Here is a 13,546-nt window from a genome sequence, read left to right as displayed (position 1 = left end):
ATGTTAGTATACTTATATTTAAGTACCAAGTAATTTCTCGCAAGGTCAGAATAAATGTAACTAATAATTTTAGGTATACATACATGTAATAGTAAGGTGCTTAGATACATAGATGATAACTGTAGTTATCTGTCAACAAACCATGAAAGTAGACAGGCTCAATTAAATAATCGCTAACTTTGCAAAAAGTTAAAGATGTGATATATTTTTTCCCATTAACTGGTATAATTTTAATTTAGTTATTAATAAAAGTTTATTTTAAGCCCTAAATGAATTAACAGTAATTTTTAACCGACTTCGAAAAAAGGAGAAGGGTCTCAATTTGTCTGTAAGTAGATATATGTATTTTTATAAAGTTGTATCGGGGTTGGCACTTGTTTCTGTTGCAAAGTTTCATACCTAGCTTACCTACTGCCAAAAAAAAATGTGTTTTCAGGACATTCCATAGGAACCTACTTATTGATTTTACGATTGTTTTATTTTATGAGTAGATGAATTGAAGTGCAGTGATGTGATGACGCACGCAGTGGTTGGTTTCGATAAACTAGCTGGCTATTTTATGAACAATCGTTTAGGGTTCTGCACCACAAAAGATAAAAATGCAACACTTATACTCTCTGTCAGTAAATACTTTTTAACACTCTAACCCACGCGTTGACATTAATATCATATTATTATTAGTATACTATTCAAGTCTATGGTTCCTCGATATTGTAAAGAAACAAGGAATCTATAAAAATATACTTTTATTAATAACTATACTGTTTCACAAAAAACCTCTCAAAATCACATAAAAAAGTTAAACAATATACGAGATTGCTATCACAATATTTATTAGGTACAGCTCTAACCAGTTATTTTGCTTAGATTACAAGTCATCATGCACATTGCACTATGGTCATGTCATCATGATATCACTTTTGATCCAACACTTCTACGGTGGAGGCACTGCTGGCATTGTCATCATCGATGATTCCACCACCAGCTTTCAGGTTTCCGCTGTCATTGGCCGCATCTGGTATGTCAGTTTTCAAAGAGTTTATCCTTTCTCTCGACACCTCTGGTTTCGTATTCTCCGAATTAATCTCAGTCACTCTCATCTTTCTACTTTTAGAATTTCCCATTTTCACTTTTATCCTTTAAACTAGAGGTATGTTGTTTACTTTACACGGCACTTGACAACTGGTTTCGACCAACAGTTTTTTCAGTCTAAAATAGACGCGCAGTTTTAACAAAGAAATGTGTTATTGCATAAATGTATGTATGCAAAATTACAACACTTGTGAACACAAAGTAAGAGACGTACTTCGGTGCTGTATTTTTAATAAGTCACATGTAACTTTCAGCTCGCTTGAGTAGGGAATGTTTGGATCCGAGCGTAAAGATACGGAGCTGATAACAAAGTATGAATCAGTTTTATTGAAATAGCTCCATAGACTGACTGATAAGAACATAAAAAGAGAACAGAGTGAAATTGAGTTCGTAAAGTTTGTTATTAAACAAAAGATAAAAATGACAATGACACAAATTATGCGATGAATGAACTGCAATCTGTGACTTTGAATAAAAAAACAAGTTCATCTCCTATCATTATTTGTTAGCGTCTTTTGTCCACAAAAGAGAAAGAATAACTAGAATAAGAGAGAGTTATTTAAATAAGAGAAAAATACAGCTATATCGGTTGCAAAACGGAGCAAAATTCTGATAACATTTTACATAGGTACGGATAAGTAAAGGTGAATAATTTGTAAACAAGTAATTGAATGAGCGGTTTAATGTTTATGTCCGGACGTTTTATTTTATCATGAATAGGTCTCGGGCAAAGAACGGAAAACGTTTATAAAGTTCTAGACACCTAGGATGTTTATAGTGCAGAACTAGACTTTACCGTGTATCTTCGTAGATAGGTACATTCTGCTGAAAGTACTGAGAGTTAATTACCTCATGTTATAAGCAAACTCTTAACATACTATCTAGGTATTAAAAATGCATTTTAACAAAAGTTTCATACAGATTAAAAAAATTAAAACACGAGATTTTTGTAAATTAAATAATTTATTTTTGAGTTAGGTACCTACCTACGTAAACAGATCTCCGCCAAACAACTCCTACTTAATCTTATTTAACTGAGAATACTTTTCAATGGATTTTTGAACGATTCTGGAAGTGGCATTAATGTTTTCAGGTGTCATTAAGGTCTTGAATCCTTTGAGGCTCGTACACTTGGTCTGAATAGTGGTACATATTGGGGTCAGTTTACAGATAGCGAATACTGATATACTGCCGAATATGAAAGCGGCTACTTTCGATGCCACGTACATTGCCAATTCGTATGCTACGCTCAGCACGCCCTGAAATCAAATTTAACTGGTTAGTAATGAAATCTTACCCATCATCATCACACACAGTATTAACACATACGTAAAAGGAAGCTCCTATTTCTTCATGCGTTTATGAAATTATATTAGCGACTATGACAATACGCTGGTTTCTTTACAGTAGGAATAAAATTAATTATAAGTCCCCTTCACGACGTAAAACTTTAGTTTACTGTTTTTGTAGTCATCTTCGGCATGAAAACTCTGTTCCAATTTTACTTCAATTTACTCATCGGTAGAGCACGTTGTGTGTTTTTGAAGTTATTACAAGAGTTTCGCCAAATCTGTCACACATGAACACGAAACCAAGTTTTGTTTGATGCATAAATATTTATACACCAGAACACGCAATGTTTTGTGTGATCTATGCAATATACATTTTGAGTTATTGGTTGAAGTTATTAACATGATTTTTATATTTTCTCGCTTCATTGGACTAATAGTTATTAAGAACATTATCTAGAATGTAGAGCCACTGATATAAGGCTGCATATTCTCAAAACTTTGACTTGTGCCTTGCCGACTAGATCGGCTTCGACAGATTTTAAAAAAAGAAGAGCTATTTACCTCACTGATGGATATGGAGAAAGAGTCATCATCTTTGTCGTGGCCCTCTATGTATTGCACTTCGCCGTCAGATACTTCGCATGGTATTTGTGGATCCTGAAAGTTTATTTAGCACACTATTATAAAAAATATTATTGTAGATATGTTTATTAACACTTTAAGTACATCACGTGACTCCAAAGCCGAATTTCTATTGTAATGGTGACTTGGTAGAAGGTTGTTTTATTTATTTTGTAGGTAGTTATGTAGATCAAAAGTTAAGCATCTATTACAAAAGTATACCTAAGTATTTTTTATAAACCGGATCAATGGGAGCGTAGATGTTAGTATCTTCAGATACTTCTTTATTTCCGTAGCAAGTCGATATCGATATAGCGACTAATACAACAATTTGCACTCGGAACATCTGAAAGTTTAAATTATTTCTTTATTTAATCCTTTATTGCACAAATATAAAAATAAGTGTACAAAGGGTGGACTTAATGCTACAAGCATTTTCTACCAGTCAACCCACAGGAGGTGCAAGAAAATTTTATTATAAGGTGTGCAAAAAGAAAACAACACTATTTTACTACAAAATTAAATTAAGGAGTTTAAAATAAGTAAACCCGTAAATAATGTGATACTTATAGTTTTTAGGGTTCCGTATTACTTACCTTTGTTCGTATTAATAATTGATTAAGTTACTATTCTCCTACTAACTTTCACTCAACTAAATGCAATGAGGTTGAAGCAAATTAAAGTTCGTTTATATTATAAAGTAACGTGATAAATTTTATTTATAAAAAACCCCATCAACACCAAGGAAATCCAATGACGAGATCAAAGTCATTAGACTTTTTATTAGTCATAATTTCACCTTATTAATAATAATACTTACCCACCTGTTACCTAATTTTTTATTGCAATTAACCATGACGTGACCAAAAACCCCGCCTGTACTTAGTTAATATTTAGAAAATTAGTTGGTGAGTGACAAATGCGTTTTTTATAATAAACACTATTAATTAAGTGATGAGTCTAAATTAAGACAGAAACTTTGCTTAAAATAGGAAACTTCCTCAGTTATACATTAAATGAGGTATTTACTTCCTGGAGTGCTTAACTTTGGTAATACAATCTAACGAAATACAAGGCAAGGTATGTCTATCTACCTATAGGTATGTATATCTAGGTATATCTATATTCTATACTACCCACCTTATTGTGAATTTAAATAATATTTAGGCATTGGAAAACTAGACTACTAGACTAGACTAAATAGAAAAATTTATATATTTTTCAGATGTCGTCTAAACAAATTATTCTTTTGATCGTGGTCGTCAGCATCGCAGCATCCTACGCAACACATCTTCAACAGGATGCCGTTGTAAGTTCTTAAAATAATTTTTCCTTAAAATGGTCAGCTCCAGTATTTATCAACAACACTATAACATGAAGAACTGATGAATGAAATGAGATTAATTCAATTTTTCATTTTCAGAAAACCAGTCCTGAAGACTTCCCATTACTTAAGAGAGAGCCTAGACAGATAAGTGCTTCGTAAGTAAATATAAATATACTTAACGAAATTTAAAAAAAAACATTAGATGAATTTTACTGAAAAATATTTAAGTTCCTACTGAATAAAATGATAATTTTATTGTTTCAGTATTCTGGGCACCGTGTTCCACCTGGCAGCTAAATCAATCAGCTTCGTTCTATCTGCCTCCTCGTCTTGGCTTGGCACTGGGTTGAAAGTGGTAAGACAACTCTTTAAAAAAACACACTTAAAATACACTAAATAGTCCTACAATTACCTACCAACAATAGCACAAAAGTGCCGTTTCGACAAAACAAATACTTTTGTACCTTTTGTGGGACTTTTTTCAATTTGCTTAAGATCTGCTTCTGCTTGGTTCCATCTGGCCATGTAGTCCGGACGTCTAGAAATTTTTCCAGATCCTTGTAATCATCTTGATTGTATTTTTTTCTTAATGTAATAGAAGTACTTATGAACAAAGTACTTATAAAATTTTATATTTTTCAGGCGGCCATCGCTCTAGTAGCAGTCATCGTGAAAGTGAAACTCATCATAGGAGCGGCTCTCTTCTATGGAATTTTCAAAATCATAGGCACATTTCTGTGAAATTTTATTAAGACATCCTAGTTAAGTACTATTTAATGTTAATAAATTATTGTATTTATTAAAATAATAAAAATATAGAAATGAAAACCTACTTTTACTTAATTTTTGATTGGAAAACATTCGACATACATTATGTTTAATTACGTTGCGAAGCCTGATTGTAAGTAAGTAGAACATAATTATGTAAAAATCCGTAAAATACCATAACCATACATAATGGTCACAAACTAAAAAGGCACTACTTTTTGTATTTATGTACCACTGTAAATGTAACACTGATTTCGGCTAAGTGAACAGCATTATTTAACGGACATAATTTAAAAAAAGTAGGTATACGAGGAAGGCAGAGATGCATTGTTATACTATCACCTACAATGTACTACATACACCCTATAAATTACGTAAATCAAATGAACATGCCATCATTATTCAGCTAGTCAAGCTAGGTCCAGAGGTAATATCTACAATTCACATCATCAGTGTCATGCCGCGAACTAACAAACAAATTATAGACACAACCGAACAACATAGGCTTTTAGTATCTAAACTGCACTAATCTAGATAATAGTACTCTAATGAGCGGACATCACATATTTACAATTTACTTAACGTTGACATAGGTAGGAAGTAGATTGTTAAATGTAACGACAATTTCATGAAATTGCTAGCGATGGAAAATTTTCCTCTTTGGCAATTAGTGGAGCGAGCCACAAATCATTTTATTAAGTATCTATTTATAAATGTTTATATTTATTTATAGGTACCATTTTATAAATACTTTAGTATTAGTAGAAGAATTACCTTTTGCTTGTTTTAGTTTTGTAAAATGAAATGCTTTGTATTTCAATCACCCTATAGGTAATCTTTGAGTAAGATTGATCAATTAGATAGCGGACCACCTGCACAAAGTTTTGTTAGATTCAATTACTGAATTCAATTTTACTTTATAGGTCCAAACACGCATATGGGGACGTAAAACTTGTTCATATAAGAAGAGGCTTTTAACCAGGAACTTTGGACGAAATATTTGGAAAGCATGCACTTTGAGTTGAACTTTCTGTAAGAGAACAGTCATTTTGAAAATATGCACATCTAGGTGTGAACCTACTAACCTACAGTGGACCAATATGCTGGAATGGTCCATGTTTAAATGCAGTCCATTCCTTATGCGCATTGTTATGCACCAAGGTTCCATTTGACAGAGCCAGGTACAGGCATTAACACCACAGAGAATACGAGTTGGGAAATAAATACCTACATCTAACTAAAGACCTCTTGCACAGCACACTTGCCATACGCATCAGGTAAAACACAACCAAAGCCCATATTTAAGCAGTCAGGTACCTACCTAATTTAATACAGACAATGAAAAGAATTTATATTATGGCTTGAGAATTTTATTACAATAAATTACAAAAACTAACAATAGAGCTTAGCTTAAAAAACCTATTTCTTAATCGACCTCTTCCTTTCTTCCGCATATTTCTCGACGGCCTTCAAGAAGAATCTTTCTGCAGTTACCAGGCGCTCAGGGGTCACGAGAGATCTGAAGGACGCTACTGGTTCATAGACTTCGTAGTCCAGGGAGCATTTGCCGCTGAGCTTGCAGAAGCCGAGAGTCACGATGCTACCCAATATGACGATGTAGGCGTTGGATACTAGCCAGCTGATTGCGTCGACTGCGAGCGATAACGCTGACTGTGGATGGAAAAAAATGGTTTAGATAAATGCAATGAGGAAGACTGTGACAGTAATCTTCTATCTAGATATCTAAGTAGTAGAGTTTACAGAATATGTAGAGAGTCGTCCTTATTTGTTTAAATTATAATTAATTATTGAACTTACAGTTTTGTACCCGATCAATGACGACAAAGTATGTGCTAAGAGCGAAGAATGCTCTGGCTGTACAATCAAGTCTCCCAAACTGAAACAAACAACAAATTGGTAAATGTAGAGTCATCAAGTGTCGAACTTCGAATATCATGATGAAGCTTGCCAGCCTGCTGTAAGCTAATTTTAGCTGACAGATCTTTCTATGGGCATATAACAATGCGGACTCGGGTGTGTATTCGGGGGTCGGGGGTTAATCTTAGGCATGTAAAAAAGTGTATCTAAGTATCAGAGTAAGACTATGGACAGAGTATTATAGGCTAAATTAGTTGTGTATTTTAAACCTAGTAGACTTACGAATAAGAGTCATCTTCCAGGTATGAGGTAGAATAGTCATTCCCGTAGCTAAACGACGATCGGGCGAGACCCTGCAAATACGAAAATATTTAAATTTATTGATTTCCAAAAAATAATTGGAATCGAGCTGAAAAAAATCGAGAACTTACTTCATAAGGGCTTGTTATAAGATACTTGACGTTACAATAGTTAGGTACAATAAACAACAATAAAATCTACCGCTACTAGCTATAGGATAGCAAAGTAATGAAACTATGAATGTATATGAATGAAATAAAGGCATTAAATACTTACTGCAGGTGGTTGAGGTATCTTCGGCAAAGGGTCAGCGATGGCCAGTCCACACACGACAATCAGGACTAGCAGTTTACAGAACATCTACAAAAATATAATTGATTTACATTAAAATTAATTCATTCCACACGAAACACTTGAAGATAATTTCTGTCAAGATAACTAATGGTATTCTCAGTCTGCATTATCCCTTGATATTTTCATAACAAAATAAGATTAAATAACTGAACTTTACTGAAAAACTTAAAAGAAAATACTTAGGGTAACGTAACGTACCTAGGGACATTTTCGACTACCCCAACTTTGAATGAATCTATCGCAGCGTACAACTAAGATATTAATGTGAAATTTTCTTTATTCGGTAGGATATATAATCTATTATCACTAGTATTTGTGCTAAAGCTTTAGTGTGGCCAGATTTTATTAAATTAAGATAAAAGTAAAAATGCTTGTTTTGACCCAAGGTACGTTACACGTTTGTACCTTGGGACACTGTTTCCTATAGCTTTGTACTATGGAAAATGCAAACTTCTAAATAACGCCTTATATCTCTGTTCTTATTGATTTACTGCATCTCTCTTCTGTCTAGTTTCACTCTGGCACTAATCAGAACAGAGATATAAGGCTTTATTTAGATGTTTGCATTTTCCATAGTACAAAGCCATAGGAAACAGTGTCCCAAGGTACAAATTTAATCGTGTCCCAAGGTACAAAAAAGCAATATTTAACCAAAATTTAAATATCTTTATTTTTAATTTAGGAATCTTTCAGATAATTGCCATGTCATAAAATTAAATAACTGAAAAGTTATACGTGACATACATGTCTTTATTTTGAGCATGCTCAATGAGATAAAGCAACACAAAAAACTATACAAAAGCTACTTTTGACTCCAAAAAACTTCATATTGACTTCACCACACACTCGATGCTGGTATGATCACGAGACTCACTAGTTTTGCCAAGCGAGTAAAATACTATGCCTAGGGTAGAATTTTAATGTGTTTATTTAGCCGGTTTTTAAAATACAATCAATGTCCCGAGGTACAAGCGTCCCAAGGTACGTTACGTTACCCTACTTTAAAATAGATTTGATGTTTACGTTAGAAAATGAAACTTCTTTAATTGTTATACCAAACACGATAAAACAGTTAATGGTAGTACGATATTCGTAACACTGCTATTTATCATGTAAATCTGTGATACTAAAGATGTCATTACGGATTTTAACAGTGGAAAAACGTTAAGTACCTACCATCTTTAATTAGGAACGATGGTAATTAATTATTACGCATTTATTTTAATATTCTTTTTTTGTGTAGGTTCCATTTTAACGCAAAACACCTCTGTTTATGTACCTATTATAAGAATGAACTGTCTTATTGTCTGTTGAATATGGGTGTAAACTCTAAACCATGATCAATAATGACAACATCTCAAGCAATGGAGCTAAATCTCAAGATGAAGAATATAAGTAAGAGGAGGCACATTTACATATATCCAGTAGTGGACTGCTATGGTGGTGGCACTAGGTGTGATTCCTAAAATAAATATAACATCAAGGAACATAAGTCCTTCTCTAACGAGAAGAATTACATTATGTGTGTCTATGATGATACTACCGAGCGATGTATCTCCTTGTAATGCTTAGTTTTCAATTATTTCCAAATTTTCTCTAGAATTCCCACGCTTTTTTTCATTCGTTGCAAATTTTTTGAGGTTTAAATGATTCATAATATCATTAGTTTATACTAGTTACTATACTTAGTAAATTCGAACGGAAATGAATTAATAGGCCAAATGATAATGAGGTTTTTAACCTATCCCTCATTAGGGGTATACATGTGCTAATTACTACAAAATCAAGAAGAATACATAAATTGGTACTGCAACGGTAAAAGATACATTCTTCAGGTAGCATTTATAGTTGAAAGATCAACATAACCATACTGTTCCAGTTTTAAGAATTTTAAAATTACTTATATCTATTTAAGCATTTATACCTACTTATTTAAACCACGCCACGCCAGTAAGCTATTCTGAATCCTGAAGCTGAAAAGTTCGTAACTTACATTTGTACTTTCAACAACTGCCTATTTGTTTTAAAAAAAATATAATTATCAAGTCTAATTGTATTTTTAGATGATGAAGATCCTATTATTTGGAGCTGCTTTGCTGGCTGTAGCCACTGCGCAAGCTAATGAAAATATAGCTGAATTCAAAGATGGCTTCATGGTACCCGTACAGGTAACTACTGTAATTACTACAACATCTAAAGCGTAAAAAAAACCTACACACATCGTCTTAATATCTATCTAACCCTTTGTTTTATTTTTATTTTTCATTCCAATATTTCGCAAATTTCTGTTTTGTGGGGATTAAAATAAATTGAGCTCTACATGGGTTAATATCATTATTTGATTTTGTCTGATAGGAATTTCAGCTTAGACATAGAATAAAATTAATATTTTTTTATGAAAATAGGTCATATCTCATCAAACTCTACATGCCATTTCTGATCCTAACCGTGACATTTCACCTTCAGAGCGGGGCGATTCCCTTCGTCTACCAGAGCGCTCTCCGCAAGAGGTTCGCGGAGGCGGAGCACCGGTCCCTGACGCCGGCTGCGGGGCAAGAAGTCTCTAAACTCAGCCTGGGGTTCGGTGTCGTGTCCGCTGTCACTTCTGTAAGTTTCTCAAGTCTATACAAGCTCTACCATCTACATACATGCAGAGGTGGGCAGGGAGTCACTGCTGTAAGTTTTGTGATGTTACCCCCCAAATTCCAAGAGCTTTGTGACACTTTAAAATTGGTTTAAAATTGTCATTTTCGTATAAAAATAATAAAAGTTACTTTCAAAGAGAATTTTAACCTTACAATACGGTCAATAAATTTCTTGACTTGTTTGTGACAAATACAGAGATAATTTTATTCGCTGATAGCCCAGTGTATTATGTATTTCTATTATTGGGAATAATCTCTATAATTTCACCATGAATTCAGTTTTATGAAAGGGTTAGTTCACCCAAGTGGCAGAAGACAGTATCATTAATAGCTAAAACAATCTTTATTCCTTCCACAGAAAATCTACGCGATCGGGAAATACCTCACATCATTCATCATCAGCAGTCTACCTCAACTGATCCTTGGAGGAGCCATAGCTATTGGCATTTGTAAACTGACCCCTGTTTGTAGCCAGTTAGAGCACATTACGGCAGAAGACGTGAGGTCCCTGGCATCGCCTGAAAGACTTACTAGAGCAGCCAAGTTTGTAGAACAAGCTATTGAAAAGTTTACTGCTATGCAAGATGGTCTTTCCATCACTAGAGACGAAGTTAAATGAGTTGTTTGTTGGTTTTTAAGTACTTATAAGTAAATAAATCGACTGTAGCAATTAACAATGTCGTAACTGACTTTTGGCCATTTTTCAGATTATTGCACTAGAAGGTCATTATATCAATAAGGAAGGTGTTAGGAAAGTTTCAGCTCTTAATTATGAATATTTCCCGATTTTTCTTGTGGAAAAAAGTCGGATCTGTTCATGGCGACCGCTTAACACTGTCGGTAAGTATGTTGCGACACTGTTCCCGGGGCGGGCGAGCGGGGCGGCCGGTCGTATCTACCACTTCCCGCCATGTTAGCGGGATGAGCCCAAGTTGCGTGATACAATTTTATTATGTGGTCTTTAAGACCAATTAATTTATAAAAATAATGAAACTATAATGTCTTGCTCTAAATAATGGCAGACTTAGTGTATCAAGGAACGGGTAAAAATCTCAAAACAATGTATGACAGAAATTAAAGACTTGTGTACAAACATGTTCCATTAAAACGGATGCAATTAAACAAATATATATTTTTATAGCATCTCACATTAACGTGCTTGCTTAATACAATGTATTTTTTTTAACAATTAGTATTTTATTAAAATTTTCGTATGGAAGTTGTATAAACAGTACTGAACAGGTAACATTGTAGCAAACGGCACATCCAACAGTATTAACTGCGCATCATTTTAATTTTGAGTCGGATGTACCACATCCCACATTGTTACTTGCTTGCGTTTCAAGTACTACTGTTGTATATGGTATTACCGACTTTATTATTTGTTCTTCTTTCCCTTGTGATTGTTGGATATGGAAGAACCAACCTCGTTATTTGTACATAATGTTAAACTATTGAGTTGGATGTGGTACACTGTACCATTATTTTCTGTAAACGTTGTAAAATCTCGACCGGCTCTCTATAAAAGTTAGAGCCCAGCCTCACTAGAACCTCATTGACCGCGTTACCAGCAACGTGTCCAAGCTCTAAGTATTGAAATGTATGGTACCTAACTCACTTGGCGACGGTGTGGCATCGTCGCTAATACCATACATTTCCTTAGACTGCTTGGATACGTAGTTGCTGATGTGACCATGGCCTAGTAAGAAAGGCCTCTTACTGTAAATTTACTAGGGGCAGATTTTTCAAAAACAGTTAAAAGCTCTGGAATCTACAAAAATATTTTACTTTAATTTAACACTCACATCTTTCGAAATCCCATACATAATATTCCAGAGTAGGTAATTCTGTATGGTAAACTGAAAAAAATGATAATTTGCGTAGGTATGCCCCTTAGACTTTTTTAGTTGGACTGAAGGAGCACGTGGTTCATGATTTCAGGAGCATTGCTTTTACATTCTGTATGTTTATAGGTACCGATATTTTATTATTTTATTTGTTGTTTTTCGGATAACAACCGTCAGTAGATTCCTAATGGATTTGAAGATGAACTAGTGCAGTCACGTGCACTGTAAGCTGCAGGTTTCTCAGCCTCTTACTGTACAGCTGCAATATATGCTAGATCTTTAGTGATAACAATAATAAATGACATCAGCGTAGGGAACAACACTGTCATGAACATCCAAACGAGCTTTTTGAGACACTTTCTTACTCCTCATAGTCCTCATTACAGAGTTCCAGGCTCCAATAAATTTATCTGATTTCCCACTTTCACTTTCAATATCCCCCTTACATCTCTCGTTAACAGGCTACCCAAACAATACAAACTCATTCTCTTGCTGTGCTCTTTAATTCTCTATCGTGACCTTACACTCAGTCACTGTTTTATCTCTTTCAAACATCATTACTTTTGCCTTTCATTCCCTTCATTTTTAAACAACATACCGGAAAGTTACTTATTGTTGCAGCTGTTCTACCGACGATGATAGTAAGACTTAATTGTCAGCATACAGCGTGCACTTAAGAAGTAACTTTTCGATTAGCAATCCTCTTTATCATCTTTTATATCCCAAACATAACTTTCTTTAAATAGATTAAATAGCCAAGGCGAAGCACACATTAAGCAGGACTTAACACCCCTGTGGATGCTAAACCAGTCAGTGAAGGCTCTATTTATCCTAACGCAAGTCAAAGTTCCTAAAGGGATCCCAGTGGTCGCGTTAATTGGCTGTCCACTCCATAAACGGACATTGTGTCCCACAAAATCATTCCTCCTTACTATAAAAGCCTTCCCTACATCTAAGAAGGCACAGAACTCTGTTAAGCCAGTACCTATCTGTGACATTTCGTAGTGATAAGATCGTAATCCACAAATACCATTCCCTTTCTTTAAATACCATGCCCACACATCCAAGATTTTTTATTCTCTGTCTCCCTATTTACCTTTTAAATCAATATTTTTGCATACAGAATCAATGATACTTAAGAGGCTGATGCCACGGTGAATGTTGCGGACCTGGGGAGAGCCTCTGTCTTTATGCAAAGGAACTATGACCGCTCCGCTCCAGTTACCTGGCACTGTACCGCAACACCAGCACTCATTGAGGAGTTGGTAAATCTCAGTTGCAGCCTCCCGATGAGCGCCACAAGACTCGGTCCTCGGACTTCCTCCTGCAACCACTACCGGCTACCCGCCTACGGCCCAGCGGGCAGGAGGGCGTCCCACCCTGCGTCTGCCTGTTCGTGGTCCCCACTCGAGAACTCGTCTA

General features: G+C 34.8%; 4 protein-coding genes across 6 annotated transcripts in view; 1 reads left to right on the top strand and 3 right to left on the bottom strand.

Annotated features, from left to right (window-relative positions):
• The window catches only part of LOC105396319 (glutathione S-transferase D7), a 28,384-nt gene that overhangs the window by 5,914 nt on the left and 8,924 nt on the right, over positions 1–13,546 (bottom strand). The gene's annotated exons all lie outside the window — the stretch shown is intronic.
• On the bottom strand, positions 732–4,092 carry LOC105381902. Its single transcript, XM_038119594.2, has 3 exons — positions 3,247–4,092; positions 2,946–3,041; positions 732–2,351 (listed from the first exon to the last, which is right to left on the bottom strand). The coding sequence occupies exons 1-3, from the start codon at positions 3,349–3,351 to the stop codon at positions 2,109–2,111; spliced, it is 444 nt and encodes a 147-aa protein (XP_037975522.2). The 5' UTR covers positions 3,352–4,092; the 3' UTR covers positions 732–2,108.
• Positions 2,259–5,205, top strand: LOC105381901. Of its 2 annotated transcripts, XM_038119596.2 has the most exons (5): positions 2,259–2,370; positions 4,231–4,314; positions 4,429–4,487; positions 4,597–4,687; positions 4,975–5,139. In XM_038119596.2, exons 2-5 carry the CDS (start codon positions 4,231–4,233, stop codon positions 5,071–5,073), a joined length of 333 nt encoding a protein of 110 aa, XP_037975524.2. In that variant the 5' UTR covers positions 2,259–2,370; the 3' UTR covers positions 5,074–5,139. The 2 variants fall into 2 exon arrangements, with proteins under 2 accessions (XP_037975524.2, XP_037975523.2); XM_038119595.2 differs by lacking the exon at positions 2,259–2,370 and having other exon boundaries at positions 4,133–4,314; positions 4,975–5,205.
• On the bottom strand, positions 6,455–7,750 carry LOC105381900. Its single transcript, XM_048621535.1, has 4 exons — positions 7,555–7,750; positions 7,261–7,331; positions 6,919–6,997; positions 6,455–6,771 (listed from the first exon to the last, which is right to left on the bottom strand). The coding sequence occupies exons 1-4, from the start codon at positions 7,636–7,638 to the stop codon at positions 6,520–6,522; spliced, it is 486 nt and encodes a 161-aa protein (XP_048477492.1). The 5' UTR covers positions 7,639–7,750; the 3' UTR covers positions 6,455–6,519.

The sequence above is a fragment of the Plutella xylostella genome, chromosome 6 (assembly GCF_932276165.1).
Source record: "Plutella xylostella chromosome 6, ilPluXylo3.1, whole genome shotgun sequence".
In the NCBI taxonomy this organism is placed as follows: domain Eukaryota; kingdom Metazoa; phylum Arthropoda; class Insecta; order Lepidoptera; family Plutellidae; genus Plutella; species Plutella xylostella.
This window is presented reverse-complemented; position numbering and strand designations above follow the sequence as displayed.

Bases quoted from the DNA above. Each gene is read 5' to 3' on its own strand.
- LOC105381902 (XM_038119594.2), bottom strand. From the start codon at position 3,351: ATGTTCCGAGTGCAAATTGTTGTATTAGTCGCTATATCGATATCGACT. The intron at 3,042-3,246 runs GTTTATAAAAAA...ATAAACTTTCAG, and splicing joins TCTACGCTCCCATTGATCCG to GATCCACAAATACCATGCGA. The intron at 2,352-2,945 runs GTAAATAGCTCT...ATTTGATTTCAG, and splicing joins TCTCCATATCCATCAGTGAG to GGCGTGCTGAGCGTAGCATA.
- LOC105381901 (XM_038119595.2), top strand. From the start codon at position 4,231: ATGTCGTCTAAACAAATTATTCTTTTGATCGTGGTCGTCAGCATCGCA. The intron at 4,488-4,596 runs GTAAGTAAATAT...TTATTGTTTCAG, and splicing joins CCTAGACAGATAAGTGCTTC to TATTCTGGGCACCGTGTTCC. The intron at 4,688-4,974 runs GTAAGACAACTC...TATATTTTTCAG, and splicing joins TTGGCACTGGGTTGAAAGTG to GCGGCCATCGCTCTAGTAGC.
- LOC105381900 (XM_048621535.1), bottom strand. From the start codon at position 7,638: ATGTTCTGTAAACTGCTAGTCCTGATTGTCGTGTGTGGACTGGCCATC. The intron at 7,332-7,554 runs GTAAGTATTTAA...TCGTATTTGCAG, and splicing joins AGATACCTCAACCACCTGCA to GGTCTCGCCCGATCGTCGTT. The intron at 6,772-6,918 runs GTAAGTTCAATA...TTCCATCCACAG, and splicing joins CATTGATCGGGTACAAAACT to TCAGCGTTATCGCTCGCAGT.